This window comes from Aegilops tauschii, chromosome 2 (genome assembly GCF_002575655.3).
Source record: "Aegilops tauschii subsp. strangulata cultivar AL8/78 chromosome 2, Aet v6.0, whole genome shotgun sequence".
Classification (NCBI taxonomy): Eukaryota; Viridiplantae; Streptophyta; class Magnoliopsida; order Poales; family Poaceae; genus Aegilops; species Aegilops tauschii.
In genome coordinates, this window is record NC_053036.3 from 504,593,946 (window position 1) to 504,616,908 (window position 22,963).

The 22,963-nt window shown below is 54.7% G+C and overlaps 1 protein-coding gene across 1 annotated transcript; it reads right to left on the reverse strand.

Annotated features, from left to right (window-relative positions):
* Positions 1–6,106: 6,106 nt before the first annotated feature.
* On the reverse strand, positions 6,107–16,604 carry LOC141041179 (uncharacterized). Its single transcript, XM_073507297.1, has 2 exons — positions 16,419–16,604; positions 6,107–6,292 (listed from the first exon to the last, which is right to left on the reverse strand). The coding sequence occupies exons 1-2, from the start codon at positions 16,602–16,604 to the stop codon at positions 6,107–6,109; spliced, it is 372 nt and encodes a 123-aa protein (XP_073363398.1).
* Positions 16,605–22,963: the final 6,359 nt, after the last annotated feature.

Here is a 22,963-nt window from a genome sequence, read left to right on the forward strand (position 1 = left end):
TTGTCGGGGATATTGTGCGACATATGTCTCTAGGCGTCGGCTTCTCCGCCGGCTACAGGGGCCCGCCGCTTGGTGGGTCCCGCTGGCTGCCATGAACTCGGCCGACAGGTAGGGCCCACCGCCCGCGGGCCAGTTTGACTGCTTTATACTGTAGCCTAATGACGGCGGCTTTGTCGGGGGCGCATGGCTACAGTCCCGTCGCTTGGCGGGCGCTCACTATAGCCACACCCCGTCTCATCGGGTTAATGGCGCGCAGACTTCGTGGGAGCATGGCTCCCTCTGACGTAGGTGATGTCATGGGCTGCGTGGCAACAGTGCCGCGCCGGGCGAGGGGTGTCCACTTGGTACACCCACTGTGGCCACGTTCCACCCTGGACTCGGGGGTGGCAGGCCGCACTGTAGCCACGCCCTGTCTCGTCATGGTTAAATGGGTGCAAACTTTGAGGAGGCACGAGGCCGCTTGCTAAATGTCGGTTCCCTGGAGGGCCTGTTGGGGGCACGCCATCTTCTGGCAGCTGGCTCGTTGGACCAGGCAGCCTGAAGGGTCGGCCTTTCGTCCGGAAGGTGTGAGGGGCACAGCCGGCCCCGATGTCTTGAAATACTATAGGGTGCTAATGATGCTACCCGTGGTCAATCCCTCCGACAGTAGTCCCCGAAGCTGGTGGGGCACCGCGGCTGAAAATGGAGGAGCCTCAGCGGCTTCCTACTCCGAGTGATCTGGTAATCTTGCTTCGTCCGTCTTTTGGAGATGCCGACCGTTAGCAGCCGTCCAAGGGGTGAATTTGAATCGTCGCGGTAGAGGCCCGGTGGCGAGCCAGCCGGGTGACATGCTTGCCGCCCGTTGCTTGTTTGCCATGCGGCGCCAGCAGACAAGGCCGGCCTGCTAGCCCACACGCGCGACGGGACGTCGCCGCGGGCCCGGCCTCAGGCCCGGGCCCGCCACTACAGGGCCTCGGCGCGCGCGCGGATCCACTGCAGCCGAGGCAAATGGTTGCGCTTCTCAGGCGCATTAATCATGCGCTGTTAAGGCACGGAATGCGCGGGGTCGTGCGGGGTGTGGGCGCAGTTAATCCCACGCCCCCCATCTTTTTCCCCCCGACTCCGCCGCCGCGGGCCTATAAGTAAGGGGAGGAGGGGCGGTAGAGCGCACGCGCTCCCTCCTCGACCTTCTTCTTCTTCCTATTATTTGCTCTCTTTCTGCCGCCGTGCCATCGCTCGCCGCCGGAGCACAGCCACAACCCGTTGTTGCCGGACTTCTCCATTTCGCCGCGGCATCGTCCTCACGCAGTCCGCTCCGCTCCTCCACCGGGCAACCTTGTCCATGGCGCGTGGCGGCCGCTCGGATGTTTGGGATGGCTCCAACGTCCACGACGACCACCTCGAGTTCCTCCGCCAGACGCGGCGGCTTCCCCGAGCGGCACATGTGAAGGTGCGTGTTCCCCTGAGAGGGAGATCTCGTCGGCACCGGAGGACGGCGAGCGCGTTGTCTCCCGGTCGCACTTCTTCCACGGCTTCGGCCTGCTGGCAAGCGATTTTCTTTGTTCCTTCCTTGACTTTTACGGCGTCCAACCCCACCATCTCATGCCAAACACGATGGTGCTGCTCGCCGCCTTCGTCACCCTCTGCGAGGGAGATCTTGGCGTGTTTCCTTCGCTTGAGCTGTGGGGGGAGCTCTTCTACCTCAAGCTCGGCACCGCTGCCAAGGACGAGGCGGCCCAGTGCGGGGCCTGCGTCGCGGTGCAACGCACTGGCTCAGGGATCCGCTTCCCGACCCTCGCACTGCTGCAGTCGGCCAAACTGTAGCGAAATTCATACTTCTACATCGAGAACATCCACGCGACGCGGGACTACGTGAACTTGCTGGCTTATGCAGCCGGCCTGCTTGCTGAGCCCCGCACCAATAGGAAGTTCCGGACATTGTTGGCCGCCGCCTCCACCGCTCTCACCCGGCTCCAGCAGATGACGAAGTCGGAGGGCCTCAGGGCCTCAGATCCGCTGGCCGCCTTCATGGAGTGCCGGGTGCTGCCTCTTCAAGCCCGGCCCCACTTGATTAGTAACATGAGCGGGCGCCGGGACCCGTGCCGGATGTCCACCAAGGTGCTACCGGACACGGAGGTGGTCCGGCTGGTAATCTTCTTCTCCGACTGCAAGTTCGTCGAGGGGAGCTGGCGGTTAGGCAAGGAGCCGTACAACCGCGCTAACCCGCTGCCCGCGATAAGTTTTTGACTCTCTTTTCTTTGCTTGCCCCAAATTCTTCTTGTCACCTGACCATCCGGCCGTGATGCAGCACTTCCCTGTCCAGACGGCAACAGACGCACCGGCCCCAGGCCATCAGTACGTGGCGGACCGCGCGGAAAGTGACGTGGACGACCCCGAGCCAGGGGTGGCCGCCATGGAGGAGGACGATGCCGCAGGAGGAGGACGATGCCGCAGGAGGCGGCAACGAGGGAGCAGGAGGCTCCGCAGGAGGCGGCTCCGCATGAGGCGGCCTCGGGGACTGGCTGGATGACGACGAGGAGGACGACGAGCCGCACCGCGTCGTCGGTGCCGACAGGACAGGCGCCGGCTCCTCGACAGCGCCGACTGGAGTACCCGGCGCGCCGAAGCGTCGGGCTGACGCCGGGTTGTTCGGCAGTTGGCCCAAGAAGAACAAGGCCTCGGTTGCCGCGACCAAGCGGCAAGAGGCCGCAAAGGCGGCCATCGTCTGGAAGGGCCCGAAGCAGCGCCCGATGGTGTCCGCGTAAGTGCTTTGGTTGTTTTGTCTTACGTTTGCTTCTCTTTTTTCGCAAAATCTTCTTAGCTTTTTCTCGCTATGCTGTGCAGGGCCCCACTATCTCTCTCGCGGGCCCCATCCGCCTCGATTATTGGGGCGGCAGGCGGCCCCGAAGCCTCCCGCCACGTGGACCCGGCCGCTGCCCTTCAGGAGGTGTTGGAGAAGAACGCACTAGAGGCGCAGCAAGAGCGGGAGGCCGCAGCCCGAGCGGAGGCGGAGGCGGCCGATGCAGCGCGGGCGAAGGCCGACGCGACGGCCAAGGCGCAAGCCGACGTGGCTGCCAAGGAGCAGGCGGCCGCGGCCGCCAAGGCGCGGGAGGAGAAGGCATCCCGTGACAGGGCTCCAAAGGCCATTGGCCTGCAACATGCAGAGCCGCCGGTGCTGGAGGTCAGGCGCCGACTGGAGAGGTTGGGGCCGACCAGCCGGCTCTGGAGAGGAGGGGGTTGACCCTGTCGCCCCGGTGATGGAGGTGCCTTCGCGTGCGCCGACTGCTGGCACGCAGGGCAGTCGGCCCGAGGCTTCGGTGGTGCCACCATCTAGCGGCGAGCTGGTGTTGGGCCGAGTTGCCACAAACCGCGTTCCCGCGTGCCAGCGCCCGGAGAAGACGGCCTAGGCGCCATGGCCGATGGAGGTTGGGGCCACGAGCTCGTCAGCGCCCGACACTGTGGCCACCAGCGCTGCTCTGCCAGGCTGGGCATCCGGGGCCGGCTCGGGTGTCCTCAACGTGGCGGTGCAGGACATCCTGTCCTAGTTCAACACCCACGGCGCCACCCTCCTGCAGTCCAGGAAGGAACTTCTGAAGATGCAGGCGTCTGTCCGGGTACGCACTCTATTTTTTGTTTTTGATTCTTGTAATCTTCTATGGGGGCGCGCCGGCGCACCCACTGGGTGTAGCCCTTGAGTTCCGGGCCGGCTGCTGAGCAGGCGGGTCGGAACTCCAAGGTGAACTCCCGAGTGCTGAAGTGCTTTTTCTTCCGTTCTCTTCATTGCAGGACTACCACAACCTTCGCACGTCCGCTTACAACTCCGAGTTCCAGGAGCTGACCAAGCGGACCACTGATCTGAACCAGAGCCTAAGTAAGCACTTCATCTTTCTTTCCGCGGGGGCGCGTCAGCGCACCCGCTGGGTGTAGCCCCCGAGATTCGGGCCGACTGCTGAGCAGTCGGGCCGGATCTTCCGACAACTACTTGCTTTTGGTTGATGATGACGTCTTTTCTTTCTTGTCTTTGCAGAGGCCACCGCTGATCTGTGGCAGTGCCTGGGCGAGGTCGAATCCGAGCTCCCCACCAAGGAGCAGGAGCGCAGCCAAGCCGCCCAGGAGCGTGACCGCCTAGCGAAGCAGGTGGCAGACCAGGCGGAGAGGCACAAGGCGGAGGTGCAGCGGTTGAAGGACGGCGAAACTCTCCTCAGGGCCGAGTTCGAGACTCAGCGCTCGGACTGGGCCGAGAGGGAGAAGTTCCTGTCGGACGGCTACAACGAGATTGAGGACATGATCGACAGTAAGCTTTTTCCTCTTTTGCTGCATAGCCGCCGACTGTTGCAGGAGCCGACTTCTGGCTTCTAATTTTTTGATCTTCTTCTTGTGCAGAATTTCTTCCTAGTCAGTCCATCGCCGTCAGCCAGGCCATCGAGGCATGGCGTGAGGTGCGAAGGAGGGCAGGCATGGGCATTCCGCCCAACTCGCCTCGGAACCTCGACGAGCAGCTTCTGGCCATCAAGACGCGGCTGGTACCAGCTCACTGCCTGCTCCGCCACCTGCAGCGCGTTGGGTCCCAGGTGCTGGCCGCGCTCTGGCCGGATGGTCAGGTCCCGCTCACCCCCAGTCAGACTGCCGACAGGCTGGAGGTAGCAATCAGGCGGTTCGAGGCCTGGAAGGGCGCCGCAGCTCGAGCAGGCGCCAGGGCTGCCCTGGAATTCGCCAAGGCCTAGTACCCGGAGCTGGGGCTGGTGCAGCTGGCCACCTTCTGGCAGGAGGCAGGACCAGAGCTAGAGGTAGGATGCCGCGAGCTCACTCATCGTGTGGCGGCGTCGCCAACTATGCCGAAACCGCCCTCTTCATCCCGGAGCTGGATGACGACGGTGTTGAGGTGCCACCCAACTGGTTCGGGCTGAACCCGGAGGAGGGGGAGGACTCGGCGGAGGAGATCGCCTCCAACGAGGACGGCGAGGAGGATGAGGACGAGGACGGCGAAGACATCACACCGGACGATGGAGTGAGCAGCCGGCCTCAGCCTGATCAGGCCTCGACCAGCGAGCCGCGGGATGCCGCGCCGACTGCTGCCGTTGCCGACCAGGCCAAGACCCACCAGTCGGCTGCTCCACCAGCCGACGCCTCTGCCTCCACTGACCCGTCTGTTCCGCCTGCAGCGCCCCTAGCCTAGGCGGCTATTTATCGTTCATGTCTTTCCCTATTCTCGTACTTAGGATGAACATGTTAAACTTGTGCAGTTCCACCTTCTGGGGGTGTCATTCGAACTCAGTTGAATGCTGGCGATGGGCCTTTTGATATGTAAATAAGTTTATTCTCGCACATGCTTGTGCTTTTGCCGGATTCTGGCTTGGTTTCGCATTTTGTTCTTTTTGGATTTTTCCTTTGCCACCTTCCTTTGGCTGCCGCCCTGCCAGCCAGACAGCCGCTCTGTGGTCTGTGGCTGTGTCAGGGACTTGGCCGTTTAGGATAGACAAGTACTTCGGCCGTCTAGAACGTAGCTAGTCAAGCGAGAAGCCGGCCGGTCGGCTACTTAGCAATCGGATGGGTGAGGTGAGGAGCTGGCTTGGCCCATGCTGGCATTTTTCCTTAGTCATTTTTCGCGTGGACATCATGCCTTTAGCTCTTGCCAGCCGGACAGTCGCTCTGTGAGCTGCGGCTTAAGGCAAGAGAGGGCTTAGATGTCGGCACACTATTTGTCTGACTGCACGTAGTATCAACATAGGACAAGGCAGCGAGCCCCCGGGCCGGCTGACCGAACCCGGTGCCGGGTGAAGGAATGAAACAAAGCATTCACAGGCATAATCTTGTCCCATAGATAAAAGGGTAGCCCCTGAGTGCTCCTCGAGGGACCCGTTTTCTTTGCATAATACAAAAGGTAGCATGGTACATACAGTGCATCAACTGTAAAATCGACGGAGAAGGTTGGCGTTCAATGGGCGCTCCGTTTCCTTGCGGGAGTTGTCCCTCTTGCGTGCCCTGGGCTTCTGTGCATTGTTGAGGTAGTAGGAGTCGTTGCCCAAGGCCTTGCTGATGATGAAAGGCCCCTCCAAAGGGGCCAGAGCTTGTGCTAGCCGGCTGTTCGCTGGATCAGTCGGAGCACAAGGTCCCCCTCGCGGAAGGATCATGGCTTGACCTTCCGGCTGTGGTAGTGGCGCAGGCCCTGCTGGTAGATGGCGGACCAGCTAAGTGCCAGCAGCCGGCCCTCCTCCAGCAGGTCGACGCCGTCTTCTCGCGCCTCCTTCGCCTCCGCCTTCATGTACATGGTGATGCGAGGCGAGTCAAACTCGATGTCAGTTGGGATGACGGCCTTGGACCCATACACGAGGAAGAAGGGAGTGAAGCTGGATGCTTTGTTTGGATTATTCTGGAGACTCTAGAGGACGGCCAGCAGCTCTTCGATCTAGCAGCCGACCGAGCGCTCCAGCGGCTCGACCAGTTGGGGCTTGATTTCAGACAGGATGACGCCGTTTGCTCGCTCGACCTGGCCATTTGACTATGGATGGGCAACGGACGCTAAGTCTAGTCGAATGCCATGCGCCGCGTAGAAATGGGCCAAGGCACCTTTGGCAAAGTTTGTGCCGTTGTCGGTGATGATGCTGTGCGGTACGCCGTACCGGACGGTGATATCTGCGATGAAGGTCACAGCAGTCGGACCGTTGAGCTTCTTGACTGGCTTTGCTTCAATCCACTTGGTGAATTTGTCCACGGCGACCAGCAGATGGGTCATGCCACCGTGTGCTGTCTTGAATGGACCCACCATGTCCAGCCCCTAGACGGCAAACGGCCAGGTTAGGAGGATGGTCTTGAGTGCAGAAGCCGGCAGATGTTGCTTGGAGCTGAAGCGTTGGCACCCCTTGCACTTCTTGACCAAATCCTTGGCGTCGTCCAAAGCAGTCGGCCAGAAGAATCCATGGCAAAAAGCTTTGGCAACAAGGGATCTGGAGGCCGCGTGGTGGCCGCATTCGCCTTGGTGAATATCTCTGAGGCTCTTCTCCGGCTCTACGCAGCGCTGGAAGACGCCAGTCACGCTGCGCCTAACAAGCTCTCTGTTCACTATTGTGTATGTGCTGCCCGACATTGCACCTGCCGGGCCAAAATCTCGTCGGCTGGTAGCTCTCTGCTATCCATGAAGCTGAGGATGGGCTGCGCCCAAGATGGTGCTTCTACCACTGTCATCATGGCCACTGGTACCAGGGCGGTTGGGTTGGGAGGCGGCGGGTCGTAGCGGGCCGCTGCTTCCTGCGTTGTTGATGTCCCTGGGCCGGCTGCTGCAGCCCCCGGGCCGTGTTCTGAAGTCCCCAGGCCGGGTGCGAGTGCTGCAGTCCCCGGACCGCCTGCCGAAGTCCCCGGGCCGGCTGCTGCAGTCCCCGGACCACCTGCCGAAGTCCCCGGGCCGACTGCTGTAGTCCCCGAGCCAGATCCGACTGCTCCGGGGACAGTCGGCACGAAGATGGACTCTGATTCCGGCGAAGGCTTGATAGACGGCTTGCGCAGGCACTGGAGGGAGACGTCGTCTTGTATTGCCTGCCGGGTGGAGCCGATCCGTGCCAGGGCATCAGCTTGCTCGTTGTCGGCCCGTGGCACGTGAAGGAACTCACACCCGTCGAAGTATCCACTGATCTGCTGGAAGAGGAAGCGGCAGCTTGCCATGTTAGTGTTGGGGATCGTAGCAGAAATTTAAAATTTTCTACGTATCACCAAGATCAATCTATGGAGTCATCTAGCAACGAGAGAGAGGGGAGTGCATCTACATACCCTTGTAGATCGCGCGCGGAAGCGTTCAAGAGAACGGGGTTGATGGAGTCGTACTCGTCGTGATCCAAATCACCGATGATCCTAGCGCCGAACGGACGGCACCTCCGCGTTCAACACACGTACGGAGCGGGAACGTCTCCTCCTTCTTGATCCAACAAGGGGGGAGGAGAAGTTGATGGAGATCCAGCAGCACGACGGCGTGGTGGTGGAAGTAGCGGGATCCCGGCAGGGCTTTGCGAAGCGCAAGCGGGGAGGAAGAGGTGTCACGGGAGGGAGGGAGGCGCCAGGGCTTGGGGTGCTGCTCCCATGCGCCTCCCCACTATATATAGGGGTGGAGGGGGCTGGTTTCTTGCCCTCCAAGTCCATTGGGGCGTTGGCAAAGGCGGGGGAAAGAAATCCCATCATTTCCCTTCCCCACCGATTGTTATCCCCCTTTTTTAGGGATCTTGATCTTATCCCTTCGGGATATGATCTTATTCCTTCTAAGGTGGGATCTTGGTGCGCCTTGACCAGGGGTGTGGGGCCTTGCCCCCACTACCCACGTTCATGTGGGTCCCCTATGCAGGTGGGCCCCACTTCGAAACCTTCTAGAACCTTCCCGGTACAATACCGAAAAATCCTGAACATTTTCCGGTGGCCAAAATAGGACTTCCCATATATAAATCTTTACCTCAGGACCATTCCGGAACTCCTCGTGACGTCCGGGATCTCATCCGAGACTCCGAACAACTTTCGGTTAACCGCATACTAATATCTCTACAACTCTAGCGTCACCGAACCTTAAGTGTGTAGACCCTACGAGTTCGGGAGACATGCAGACATGACCGAGACGACTCTCCGGTCAATAACCAACAGCGGGATCTGGATACCCATGTTGGCTCCCACATGTTCCACGATGATCTCATCGGATGAACCACGATGTCGAGGATTCAATCAATCCCGTATACAATTCCCTTTGTCAATCGGTACATTACTTGCCTGAGATTCGATCGTCGGTATCCCAATACCTTGTTCAATCTCGTTACTGGCAAGTCACTTTACTCGTACCGTAATGCATGATCCCGTGACCAAACACTTGGTCACATTGAGCTCATTATGATGATGCATTACCGAGTGGGCCCAGAGATACCTCTCCGTCATACGGAGTGACAAATCCCAGTTTCGATTCATGCCAACCCAACAGACACTTTCAGAGATACCCGTAGTGCACCTTTATAGCCACCCAGTTACGTTGTGACGTTTGGCACACCCAAAGCACTCCTATGGTATCCGGGAGTTGCACAATCTCATGGTCTAAGGAAATGATACTTGACATTTGGAAAAGCTCTAGCAAACGAACTACACGATCTTGTGCTATGCTTAGGATTGGGTCTTGTCCATCACATCATTCTCCTAATGATGTGATCCCGTTATCAATGACATCCAATGTCCATAGTCAGGAAACCATGACTATCTGTTGATCAACGAGCTAGTCAACTAGAGGCTCACTAGGGACATGTTGTGGTCTATGTATTCACACATGTATTACGATTTCCGGATAACACAATTATAGCATGAACAATAGACAATTATCATGAACAAGGATATATAATAATAACCATTTTATTATTGCCTCTAGGGCATATTTCCAATAGTCTCCCACTTGCACTAGAGTCAATAATCTAGTTACATTGTGATGAATCGAACACCCATAGAGTTCTGGTGTTGATCATGTTTTGCTCTAGGGAGAGGTTTAGTCAACGGATCTGCTACATTCAGGTCCGTATGTACTTTACAAATATCTATGTCTCCATTTTGAACATTTTCACGAATGGAGTTGAAGCGACGCTTGATATGCCTGGTCTTCCTGTGAAACCAGGGCTCCTTGGCAAGGGCAATAGCTCCAGTGTTGTCACAGAAGAGAGTCATCGGGCCCGACGCATTGGGAATAACTCCTAGGTCGGTAATGAACTCCTTCACCCAGATTGCTTCTTGTGCTGCCTCTGAGGCCGCCATGTATTCCGCTTCACATGTAGATCCCGCTCAACGCTATGCTTGCAACTGCACCAGCTTACTGCCCCACCATTCAAAATATACACGTATCCGGTTTGTGACTTAGAGTCATCCAGATCTGTGTCGAAACTAGCATCGACATAACCCTTTACGACGAGCTCTTCGTCACCTCCATAAACGAGAAACATATCCTGAGTCCTCTTCAGGTACTTCAGGATATTCTTGACCGCTGTCCAGTGTTCCATGCCGGGATTACTTTGGTACCTTCCTACCAAACTTACGGCAAGGTTTACATCAGGTCTGGTACACAACATGGCATACATAATAGACCCTATGGCCGAGGCATAGGGGACGACACTCATCTTTTCTCTATCTTCTACCGTGGTCGGGCATTGAGCCGTGCTCAATTGCACACCTTGCAATACAGGCAAGAACCCCTCCTTGGACTGATCCATATTGAACTTCTTCAATATCTTGTCAAGGTACGTACTTTGTGAAAGACCAATGAGGCGTCTTGATCTATCTCTATAGATCTTGATGCCTAATATATAAGCAGCTTCTCCAAGGTCCTTCATTGAAAAACACTTGTTCAAGTAGGCCTTTATGCTTCCCAAGAATTCTATATCATTTCCCATCAACAGTATGTCATCCACATATAATATGAGAAATGCTACAGAGCTCCCACTCACTTTCTTGTAAACACAGGCTTCTCCATAAGTCTGTGTAAACCCAAGCGCTTTGATCATCTCATCAAATCAAATGTTCCAACTCCGAGATGCTTGCACCAGCCCATAGATGGAGCGCTAGAGCTTGCATACCTTGTTAGCATTCTTAGGATCGACAAAACCTTCCGGCTGCATCATATACAATTCTTCCTTAAGAAAGCCGTTAAGGAATGCCGTTTTGACATCCATTTGCCATATCTCATAATCATAGTATGCGGCAATTGCTAACATGATTCGGACGGACTTTAGCTTCGCTACGAGTGAGAAAGTCTCATCGTAGTCAACCCCTTGAACTTGTCGATAACCCTTAGCGACAAGTCGAGCTTTATAGATGGTAACATTACCATCCGCGTCCGTCTTCTTCTTAAAGATCCATTTGTTTTCTATCGCTCGCCGATCATCGGGCAAGTCTGTCAAAGTCCACACTTTGTTTTCATACATGGATCCTATCTCGGATTGCATGGCTTCAAGCCATTTGTTGGAATCTGGGCCCGCCATTGCTTCTTCATAGTTCGAAGGTTCACCGTTGTCTAACAACATGATTTCCAGGACAGGGTTGCCATACCACTCTGGTGTGGAAAGTGTCCTCGTGGACCTACGAAGTTCAGTAGTAACTTGATCCGAAGTACCTTGATCATCATCATTAGCTTCCTCTCTAGTCAGTGCAGGCACCACATGAACATCTTCCTGAGCTGCGCTACTTTCCGGTTCAAGAGGTAGTACTTCATCAAGTTCCACTTTCCTCCCACTTACTTCTTTCAAGAGAAACTCTTTCTCCAAAAAGGACCTGTTCTTGGCAACAAAGATCTTGCCTTCGGATCTGAGGTAGAAGGTATACCCAATGGTTTCCTTAGGGTATCCTATGAAGACGCATTTTTCCGACTTGGGTTCGAGCTTTTCAGGTTGAAGTTTCTTGACATAAGCATCGCATCCCCAAAGTTTTAGAAATGACAGCTTAGGTTTCTTCCCAAACCATAATTCATACGGTGTCATCTCAACGGATTTCGACGGAGCCCTATTTAAAGTGAATGCGGCAGTCTCTAAAGCATAGCCCCAAAATGAGAGCGGTAGATCGGTAAGAGACATCATAGATCGCACCATATCCAATAGAGTGCGATTACGATGTTCGGACACACCATTTCGCTGAGGTGTTCCAGGCGGCGTGAGTTGTGAAACTATTCCACATTTCCTTAAGTGTGTACCAAATTCGTGACTCAAATATTCCCCTCCACGATCTGATCGTAAGAATTTTATTTTCCTGTCACGTTGATTCTCAACCTCACTCTGAAATTCCTTGAACTTTTCAAAGGTCTCAGACTTGTGTTTCATTAGGTAGACATACCCATATCTACTCAAGTCATCAGTGAGAGTGAGAACATAACGATAGCCACCGCGAGCCTCAACACTCATTGGACCGCACACATCAGTATGTATGATTTCCAATAAGTTGGTTGCTCGCTCCATTGTTCCGGAGAACGGAGTCTTGGTCATCTTACCCATGAGGCATGGTTCGCACGTGTCAAATGGTTCGTAATCAAGAGACTCCAAAAGTCCATCTGCATGGAGCATCTTCATGAGTTTGACACCAATGTGACCAAGACGGCAGTGCCACAAGTATGTGGGACTATCATTATCAACCTTACATCTTTTGGTATTCACACTATGAATATGTGTAACACTACGTTCGAGATTCATTAAGAATAAACCATTAACCAGCGGGGCATGACCATGAAACATATCTCTCATATAAATAGAACAACCATTATTCTCAGATTTAAATGAGTAGCCATCTCGAATTAAACGAGATCCTGATACAATGTTCATGCTCAAAGCTGGCACTAAATAACAATTATTGAGGTTTAAAACTAATCCCGTAGGTAAATGTAGAGGTAGCGTGCCGACGGCGATCACATCGACCTTGGAACCATTCCCGACGCGCATCATCACCTCGTCCTTTGCCAGTCTCCGTTTATTCCGCAGCTCCTGCTTTGAGTTACAAATATGAGCAACCGCACCGGTATCAAATACCCAAGAGCTACTACGAGTGCTGGTAAGGTACACATCAATAACATGTATATCACATATACCTTTGGTGTTGCCGGCCTTCTTGTCCGCTAAGTACTTGGGGCAGTTCCGCTTCCAGTGACCACTTCCCTTGCAATAAAAGCACTCAGTCTCAGGCTTGGGTCCATTCTTTGGCTTCTTCCCGGCAAATGGCTTACCGGGCGCGGCAACTCCCTTGCCGTCCTTCTTGAAGTTCTTCTTACCCTTGCCTTTCTTGAACTTAGTGGTTTTATTCACCATCAACACTTGATGTTCCTTTTTGATCTCCACCTCCGCTGATTTCAGCATTGAATATACCTCAGGAATGGTCTTTTCCATCCCCTGCATATTGAAGTTCATCACAAAGCTCTTGTAGCTTGGTGGAAGCGACTGAAGGATTTTGTCAATGACCGCGTCATCCGGGAGATTAACTCCCAGCTGAGTCAAGCGGTTGTGTAACCCAAACATTTTGAGTATGTGTTCACTGACAGAACTATTTTCCTCCATCTTACAACAGAAGAACTTGTCGGAGACTTCATATCTCTCGACCCGGGCATGAGCTTGGAAAACCATTTTCAGCTCTTCGAACATCTCATATGCTCCGTGTTGCTCAAAACGCTTTTGGAGCCCCGGTTCTAAGCTGTAAAGCATGCCGCACCGAACGAGGGAGTAATCATCAGCACGCTGCTGCCAAGCGTTCATAACGTCTTGGTTCTCTGGGATGGGTGCATCACCTAGCGGTGCTTCTAGGACATAATCTTTCATGGCAGCAATGAGGATGATCCTCAGGTTCCGGACCCAGTCCGTATAGTTGCTGCCATCATCTTTCAGTTTGGTTTTCTCTAGGAACGCGTTGAAGTTGAGGGCAACATTAGCGTGGGCCATTTGATCTACAAGACATATTGTAAAGATTTTAGACTAAGTTCATGATAATTAAGTTCATCTAATCAAATTATTCAATGAACTCCCACTCAGATAGACATCCCTCTAGTCATCTATGTGAAACATGATCCAAGTCAACTAGGCCGTGTCCGATCATCACGTGAGACAGACGAGTCAACATCGGTGAACATCTTCATGTTGATCGTATCTTCTATACGACTCATGCTCGACCTTTCGGTCTTCCGTGTTCCGAGGCCATGTCTGTACATGCTAGGCTCGTCAAGTCAACCTAAGTGTATTGCGTGTGTAAATCTGGCTTACACCCGTTGTATTCGAACGTTAGAATCTATCACACCCGATCATCACGTGGTGCTTCGAAACAACGAACCTTCGCAACGGTGCACAGTTAGGGGGAACACTTTCTTGAAATTATTGCGAGGGTTCGTCTTATTTAAGCTACCATCGTTCTAAGCAAATAAGATGTAAAACATGATAAACATCACATGCAATCAAATAGTGACATGATATGGCCAATATCATTTTGGTCCTTTGATCTCCATCTTTGGGGCGCCATGATCATCTTCGTCACCGGCATGACACCATGATCTCCATCATCGTGTCTTCATAAAGTTGTCACGCCAACGATTACTTCTACTTCTATGGCTAACGTGTTTAGCAATAAAGTAAAGTAATTTACATGGCGTTATTCAATGACACGCAGGTCATACAAAAAATAAAGACAACTCCTATGGCTCCTGCCGGTTGTCATACTCATCGACATGCAAGTTGTGATTCCTATTACAAGAACATGATCAATCTCATACATCACATATATTTCATTCATCACATCCTTTTGGCCATATCACATCACAAGGCATATGCTGCAAAAACAAGTTAGACGTCCTCTAATTGTTGTTGCATGTTTTTACGTGGCTTCTATAGGTTTCTAACAAGAACGTTTCTTACCTACGTAAAACCACAACATGATATGCCAACTTCTATTTACCCTTCATAAGGACCCTTTTCATCGAATCCGATTCGACTAAAGTGGGAGAGACAGACACCCGCTAGCCACCTTATGCAACTAGTGCATGTCAGTCGGTGGAACCTGTCTCACGTAAGCGTACGTGTAAGGTCGGTCCGGGCTGCTTCATTCCACGATGCCGCTGAAACAAGATAAGACTAGTAGTGGCAAGAAAATTGACAACATCTACGCCCACAACAAGTTTGTGTTCTACTCGTGCATAGAAACTACGCATAGACCTAGCTCATGATGCCACTGTTGGGGATCGTAGCAGAAATTTAAAATTTTCTACGTATCACCAAGATCAATCTATGGAGTCATCTAGCAACGAGAGAGAGGGGAGTGCATCTACATACCCTTGTAGATCGCGCGCGGAAGCGTTCAAGAGAACGGGGTTGATGGAGTCGTACTCGTCCTTTTCCAAATCACCGATGATCCTAGCGCCGAACGGACGGCACCTCCGCGTTCAACACACGTACGGAGCGGGGACGTCTCCTCCTTCTTGATCCAGCAAGGGGCGAGGAGAAGTTGATGGAGATCCAGCAGCACGACGGCGTGGTGGTGGAAGTAGCGGGATCCCGGCAGGGCTTCGCCAAGCGCAAGCGGGGAGGAAGAGGTGTCACGGGAGGGAGGGAGGCGCCAGGGCTTGGGGTGCTGCTCCCATGCGCGTCCCCACTATATATAGGGGTGGAGGGGGCTGGTTACTTGCCCTCCAAGTCCATTGGGGCGTTGGCAAAGGTGGGGGAAAGAAATCCCATCATTTCCCTTCCCCACCGATTGTTATCCCCCTTTTTTAGGGATCTTGATCTTATCCCTTCGGGATATGATCTTATTCCTTCTAAGGTGGGATCTTGGTGCGCCTTGACCAGGGGTGTGGGGCCTTGCCCCCACTACCCACGTTCATGTGGGTCCCCCCATGCAGGTGGGCCCCACTTCGGAACCTTCTAGAACCTTCCCGGTACAATACCGAAAAATCCCGAACATTTTCCGGTGGCCAAAATAGGACTTCCCATATATAAATCTTTACCTCCGGACCATTCTGGAACTCCTCGTGACGTCCGGGATCTCATCCGGGACTTCGAACAACTTTCAGTTAACCGCATACTAATATCTCTACAACTCTAGCGTCACCGAACCTTAAGTGTGTAGACCCTACGGATTCGGGAGACATGCAGACATGACCGAGACGACTCTCCGGTCAATAACCAACAGCGGGATCTGGATACCCATGTTGGCTCCCACATGTTCCACGATGTCGAGGATTCAATCAATCCCGTATACAATTCCCTTTGTCAATCGGTACGTTAGTTGCCCGAGATTCGATCGTCGGTATCCCAATACCTTGTTCAATCTCGTTACCGGCAAGTCACTTTACTCGTACTGTAATGCATGATCCCGTGACCAAACACTTGGTCACATTGAGCTCATTATGATGATGCATTACCGAGTGGGCCCAGAGATACCTCTCCGTCATACGGAGTGACAAATCCCAGTTTCGATTCATGCCAACCCAACAGACACTTTCAGAGATACCCTTAGTGCACCTTTATAGCCACCCAGTTACGTTGTGACATTTGGCACACCCAAAGCACTCCTATGGTATCCGGGAGTTGCACAATCTCATGGTCTAAGGAAATGATACTTGACATTTGGAAAAGCTCTAGCAAACGAACTACACGATCTTGTGCTATGCTTAGGATTGGGTCTTGTCCATCACATCATTCTCCTAATGATGTGATCCCGTTATCAATGGCATCCAACGTCCATAGTCAGGAAACCATGACTATCTGTTGATCAACGAGCTAGTCAACTAGAGGCTCACTAGGGACATGTTGTGGTCTATGTATTCACACATGTATTACGATTTTTGGATAACACAATTATAGCATGAACAATAGACAATTATCGTGAACAAGGAAATATAAGAATAACCATTTTATTATTGCCTCTAGGGCATATTTCCAACAGTTAGCATCCTTGGCATCCCAGTCGCCAGACGACTGTTGGACCACCAAGTCCGAGTCGCTGTAGCACAGCACTCGGCGGATGCCGATCTCCTTGGCCAGTCGGAGCCCGAGGACGAGCGCTTCGTACTCGGCCATGTTGTTGGAGGCGGCAAAGTGAATCTGCAACATGTACTTGAGCTTGTCGCATTTGGGAGAGGTGAGGACGATGCCGACTCCTAAACCAGTGCGCATCTTCGAGCCGTCAAAGTGCATCCGCCAATGGGTGGAATCCGGCGCTGGCGGCAGGTACTGGGTCTCGGCCCAGTCGACGAGGAAGTCGGCCAGCTCTTGGGACTTGATAGCAGTGCGGGGCTGGTAGAGGATGGTGTGGGGAGCCAGCTCGATCGCCCACTTCGCCACCTGACCTGATGCATCTCTGTTGGCTATGATCTCGGCAAGTGGAGCGGTGCAGACGACCGTGATGGGGTGCTCTTGAAAGTACTGCTTGAGTTTCTTGGCGACAAATTACACGCCGTAGCACATCTTCTGGTAGTGGGGGTAGTTCTGCTTGGAGGCCAACAGCACCTCACTCAGGTAGTAGACAGACCTCTGGACCGGTTGTGCCTTGCCGTCTTCTGGGTGCTCGACCACAATCACGGTGCTGACCACCCGGCTGGTGGCGGCGATGTAGAGGAGCATGGGTTCCTTAGCAGCCGGAGCCGCCAGGACAGGCGGCGTGGTCAGCATCTTCCTCAGCTGGAGGAAGGCCTCGTACGCCTTGTCATTCCACTCGAAGCCAGTGGTTTTTCTTCATTAGCTGGTACAAGGGAAGAGCCTTCTCACTCAGCCGACTGATGAACCGGCTGAGAGATGCCAAGCACCCAGTGAACTTCTGGACGTCCCACAGCCGGGTGGGTCTCTGCATCCGCTCAATGGCCTTGATCTTCACGGGGTTGCACTCGATGCCGCGTTCAGAGACAAGGAAACCAAGGAGCTGGCCGGCTGGGACTCCGAAGACACACTTCTCCGGGTTGAGCTTGATTTGAAAACGGCGCAGATTATCAAAGGTCTCCTTGAGATCCTCTAGGAGGGTGCCGCGCTTCTCCATCTTCACCACAATATCGTCTACATAGACGTGGGCATTCTGCCGAGTTGCTTGAGGAGGCACTTCTGCATGCAACGCTGAAACGTGGCGCCGACATTTCTCAAGCCGAACGTCATGGTCAGGTAGCAAAAGGCCCCGAATGGTGTGATGAAGGCGGTCTTCAGCCGATCGGCCGGGTTCAGCTGGATCTGGTGGTAGCCGGAGTAGGCGTCAAGGAAGGACAATAGCTCGCATCCGGTTGTGGAGTCAATTACTTGGTCTATCCGAGGCAAGGCAAAAGGGTCCTTGGGGCAGGCTTTGTTAAGGCTGGTGTAATCAATACACATGCGCCACTTGTTGTTCTTCTTCAACACGAGGACTAGATTGGCAAGCCAGTCCGGGTAGAACACTTCCATGATGAAGCCGCCTGCCAAGAGCCGGGATATCTCTTCACCAACAATTCTTCTCTTTTCTTCTGACAGGCGGCGTAGGGGTTGCTTGACAGGCTTTGCATCCGACCTTACATGTAGCTTGTGGTCGGCGAAATCCATCGGAACACCCGGCATGTCTTTGGGAGACCATGCAAAGATGTCCCGATTCTCATGGAGGAAATCGACGAGCTCGGTTTCCTATTTGCTGTCAAGGTGGGCCCCTATGACAGCGAATCTCTCCTGGTTCTCCGGGTCCAAGGGGATCTTCTTGATTTCTTTGGCCGAATGGAAGGAGCCCTGAGTCTCCGCGTCCTAGGGGTTGGATGGTATGTCCAGCTGTTTGCCGGCCATTGCCACCATCCGGTCAAGGAGGCGCTTCTCTTCGGGCATGACAAGGGACTCGGCTAGCCGACTGCTGGCGGCAGCGCAAGCGACCGACTTCTGGTAGTCGCCAGGAATGGTGATGATGCCCTTGGGACCCGGCATATTCATCTTGAGGTAGACGTAGTGAGGCACCGCCATGAACTTGGCGAGTGCTGGCCAGCCTAAGAGCGCGTGGTAGGGGCTTTCCAGACCAACCACCTTGAACCAGATCGGCTCGCGGCAGAAGTGATCCTTGTCGCCGAATAGGACGTCTATCTTGATCTTGTCGATTGGAGAGCAGGAAAGGCCGGGTACAATACCGTGGAAGACAGTACGACTGGGCTAGAGCTGTTTCTCTTTGATGCACATCGCCGACTGGACGTCTATCAAGATCCGAGAGAAGCGGCAGGCCCGCCTCTCCGTTGAGAAGGTTGAGTGCAACACCACGACGTAAGCACCCGGCGATGGCATCACGGCCGGGTGGTCAGCACAGCTCCAGCTGATGGGCCTCTCGGACCAGTGCATGAAGTCTGGGACTTCTGAGGCAACACTGGTGAAGACGACATAGGCTCCATGCTCTTTGGGGAACTCATCTTGGACTGCGCCGACTGGACGGGGCGCCGGCTGCCGAGGAGGTGGAGCCAGCGGGCCGGCAGGCGGAGGAGGCAGGCCCTCACCCTTGGCAATTCGGGTGAGCCAATGGCACTTCTGAGTGCTGTGGTTGGACGACTTCGCGCTGCTGTGGAACTTTCAGGGTGCATCAAGGGTTTTCTCGAGGAGAAGGCGGGCAACCAAGCGGGCCTGCCGCCCTTCTGACGCTTGGAGCCGGGCTGCCCCTCCGACTGCTGGTCTTCAACTATTGCCACTTGCCAGCTGGTGGAAGCCAGCTGCGGGGCCTTGCGCTTGTTGTCGTTCGGCCGCTATCGCCGGCTAGAATCACCAGCCAGCGTCCAAGGAGCCGGAGGGGTCACCTTCCTGGACGTGTCTACTTGCAGATCCCACTTCATGGAGGAGTCAGCCGTGGCATACTTGTTCGCTATGATCAGCAGCTCGTCGAGTGTAGTCGGCTCGTCGCAGAGGAGCTTGTGCTTGAGCAGGGTGCCTTCTCTGCACCCGGCGGTGAAGTATTCTATGGCCCGCACCTCATGCACCCCTTCGCAGGAGTTGTGTGGCTCGGCCCAGCGCATCAGGTAGTCGTGGGTGGACTCAGTCGGGCCTTGGACGCACAGGGAGAGCTAGCGGGGCTTGGGCGGCCGCTTGTAGGTGCTAGTGAAGTTGCGGATGAAGACATCGGTGAAGTCTAGCCAGCTGTTGATGTTGTAAGGCTTGAGGTTGTTCAGCCATGTCCGGGCCGTGCCCTGGAGCATGAGCGGGACGTACTTCACGGCAACGCGCTTGTTGCCATTTGCTATGTTGACGGTTGTGGAGTAGTCGACCTGCTAGTCCTCCGGCTTCACGGAGCCGTTGTACTTGGGAGTGTCTCGTGGGAGCGAGAACCCTTTGGGAAAGGGCTCGTCCCGAATGCGGGGGCCAAAACAAGGCGGGCCAATTGCATCTTCTTCTTCTACCGCAAAGGATCGAGCGAGTCGGTCGATCCGATGGCAGGCCGTTCTCTCCTACTGCTTCACGGTGGCCCAGCCAGCCTCTGAGAGTCGGATGCTCAACAGGTGGCGGGGAAGCGCGCCTCTTCCTGCGAGGAGGAGGCCGACGATCGTCCCGTCGTTCCACTGCTCGTGGGTGGCCGTCTTGGTCACGCTCGATCGTGATGTGGGTGCGCCGACTGCGGCTAGGAACCGGCTCTTGGTCTCGCCGACCATGAGTGCCGCCTATTGGGACCGGGAGGTCGCCCCGTGCTCACGGCGGGGGGGGGTGATTTTTGGCTTGCACGCCGGGTTCCAACAGGCGGCGGCGAGCCTCCTGCTGCACAGTTGTCAAGGAGTTGTTGGACGCGCGCCATCATGCAGCGACGCTCGTCACCTTCCAGGTAGTCCAGCTCATCTGCCGCTGCCTGGGCGGCGCGTAAGTTCTCCATCGGAGTGGCGTAGGCCGGCGTTCTGCTCCCAGCATGCTGGCGATGGCTGCGCCGCGCTGCCGGACCGTGCCCACCCGGCTAGGCTCGGCAGCAGCCGGCGTGCCACACACGACACGGTCGATCTCGGGATGGTAAGCTTCAGTGAGGTGCCTCTTGGCTGCCAGCTTGTTGGCGATGTCGAGGAGCGAGACACAGAATGTCTCCAGCGTCACACCATCGGCGCCCGCTGCTATGGGAGCGGATATGCCTCGTACTGCCGCCTGCAGCGGGTCCCGGTCGGCCCCGTCAGAGGCTCCGTCGTGGCTGGTGACTAGCACCTCCGTGTTGGTGCTGGCGCTGGCACCGCTGATCGCAGGAGGAAGCGGGTCGTCAATGACCACCACGTGGTCGGGAAAGGCATCGGACGCCGCGTCGAAGTTGATGAGCATCTCGACGGGCGGGTCGGTGGAGCCAACGTACTCTAGGTCGGAGGCGGGCTCGTTGGCGATGCTGAGCTTGCCGAGGTGGTCGATGAGGTAGCTCTCGGTGCTGGCCGTTCCCGCATCGGGCGCGGGCTCGTCGGAGAGGCGGATCCCGCCGATGAGATCAACGAGGCAGCTTGCGGCGGAAGCGGCTTCCGCGCTACGCAGGGCATCGACGCAAACACCATCAGGCGTGTCGGGCTGCCTGCGCTCGCCAGGGAGGAAGAGCGTTCCCATCCAGAACGTGTTTCCGGCCAACGGTGCATTTAGCCCCACGGTGGGTGCCAAATGTCGGGGATATCGTGCGACATATGCGAGGGGGTGGCTTATCATGGATGGGGACCGGAGTACGTCATCGGGTCCTAGAAGCGGGAGTGAGCGAGACCGCGTACGCCTGCGAGTCTTACCTAGGTTCGGAGCTCTCTGTGGAGATAACACCCCTAGTCCTGCTCTGCGGGGTCTCCACATGATGACTATCATCAATAGAGTAGCTACAAGAGTGCTGCTTGAGCTGTTTCGGCTACAAGAGGAAGAAGAGCAAGGCTAGCCCTATCTTCTCCTTCTATGGGTGCATGTAGGATGGCAAAGGTTCTGAACGCTTTGCATGGGGAAGCCTGGGGGGTTTATATAGGCCTACCCCCTAGGGGTACAATGGTAAACCGGCCGGGGTCGGACCCGGCCGTCAATGTCTCTAGTCGTCGGCTTCTCCGCCGACTGCTGGGGCCCGCCACTTGGTGGGTCCCGCCGGCTGCCGTGAACTCGGCCGACAGGTAGGGTCCGCCGCCTGCGGGCCAGGTTGACTGCTTTATACTATAGCTTCGCCTCTGATGACGGAGGCTTTGTCGGGGGGCGCATGGCTACAGTCCCGCCGCCTGGCGGGCGCTCACGGTAGCCACACCCCGTCTCATCGGGTTAATGGCGCGCAGACTTCGAGGGGAAGGAGGGCCGGCTGCTAGGAGTCGGCCCGCCCTAGATGCCGCCGGCTGGCGATTCGCCACCTTCTGGTGGCTCGCAGACAGGTAGGGCCAGCCGCCTGCGGGCCATACCGACCGCCCATCGTGGGAGCATGGCTCCCTGTGACGTAGGCGATATCATGGGCTGCGTGGCAATAGTGCCGCGCCGGGCGAGGGGTGTCCGCTTGGTACACCCGCACTGTGGCCACGTCCCGCCCTGGATTTGGGGGTGGCATGGCACACTGTTGCCACGCCCCGTCTCGTCGTGGTTAAATGGGTGCAAACTTTGAGGAGGCACAAGGCCGCCTACTAGATGTCGGCTCCCTGGGGCCGCCTGTTGGGGGCACGCTATCTTCTAGCAGCCGGCTCGTTGGACCAGGCGGCCCGAAGGGTCGGCCTTTTGTCCGGAAGGTGTGAGGGGCACAGCCGGCCCCGATGTCTTGAAATACTATAGGGTGCTGACGAGGCTACGCGTGGTCAATCCCTCTGACAATATTGGATATTATAAGATATTATAAAAGAGTGTTGTACTACTTCATTGTGCAATTTTTGTTTAGCTTCTAATATTAACTTGGTGCCTTTAGGTACATATGTCATTGGTACCGGTCCGTCCTTTGACCCTTTCTGCGTATGGGGCAATGAGATATCAATGAACCAGCATCAAGTGAGGAAGCTGATAAAGTTTGTTAGTAAAATGGGTCAAAAGATGGCATTTAAACTATTTGTTTACACTATCCAAGACAACAGCGAACTGTAGGATGGTAAGTAAGAACTCTGCAGCCTTCATTTTACTGCCCATTATGAGTTGTGTTAGATGACAATGTCTGAATCTTTTTTCCTTTGCAGTGGTTCCCAAAGTAGTTTACTCAAGGTTACCTCCCAAACTACATGATTGGTGGGCATGCAAAGGTCAAAGTATTTCTACCAGAACACGATGATTATCTAGATGTGTTCATGAAGACAGTGAAGGATGGACGGTCGGCCATCACAAGGGGTTCGACTAGAGTCGTGCGTGCCTTCTGCATGGAGGAGGTCACAATATGGGCATTCCGCTTCACCTTGTTCAGCAACCAGAATGTATTTCGCCTCTTTCTTTACCGTCTTTAATAGTACAAGTATACAACTATGGTTCATCATTCTTTATTTGGTGCTTATGTAATTCTTGAACATATGTACCTATGAATCGAATAATGCATTGGTTGTTTGAACCTGATGGATATGAATAAAGCTATAACATACTTTCAAATTCAAATTCGGTAAAATTTGAAATAGCAGCAATTAAATTAC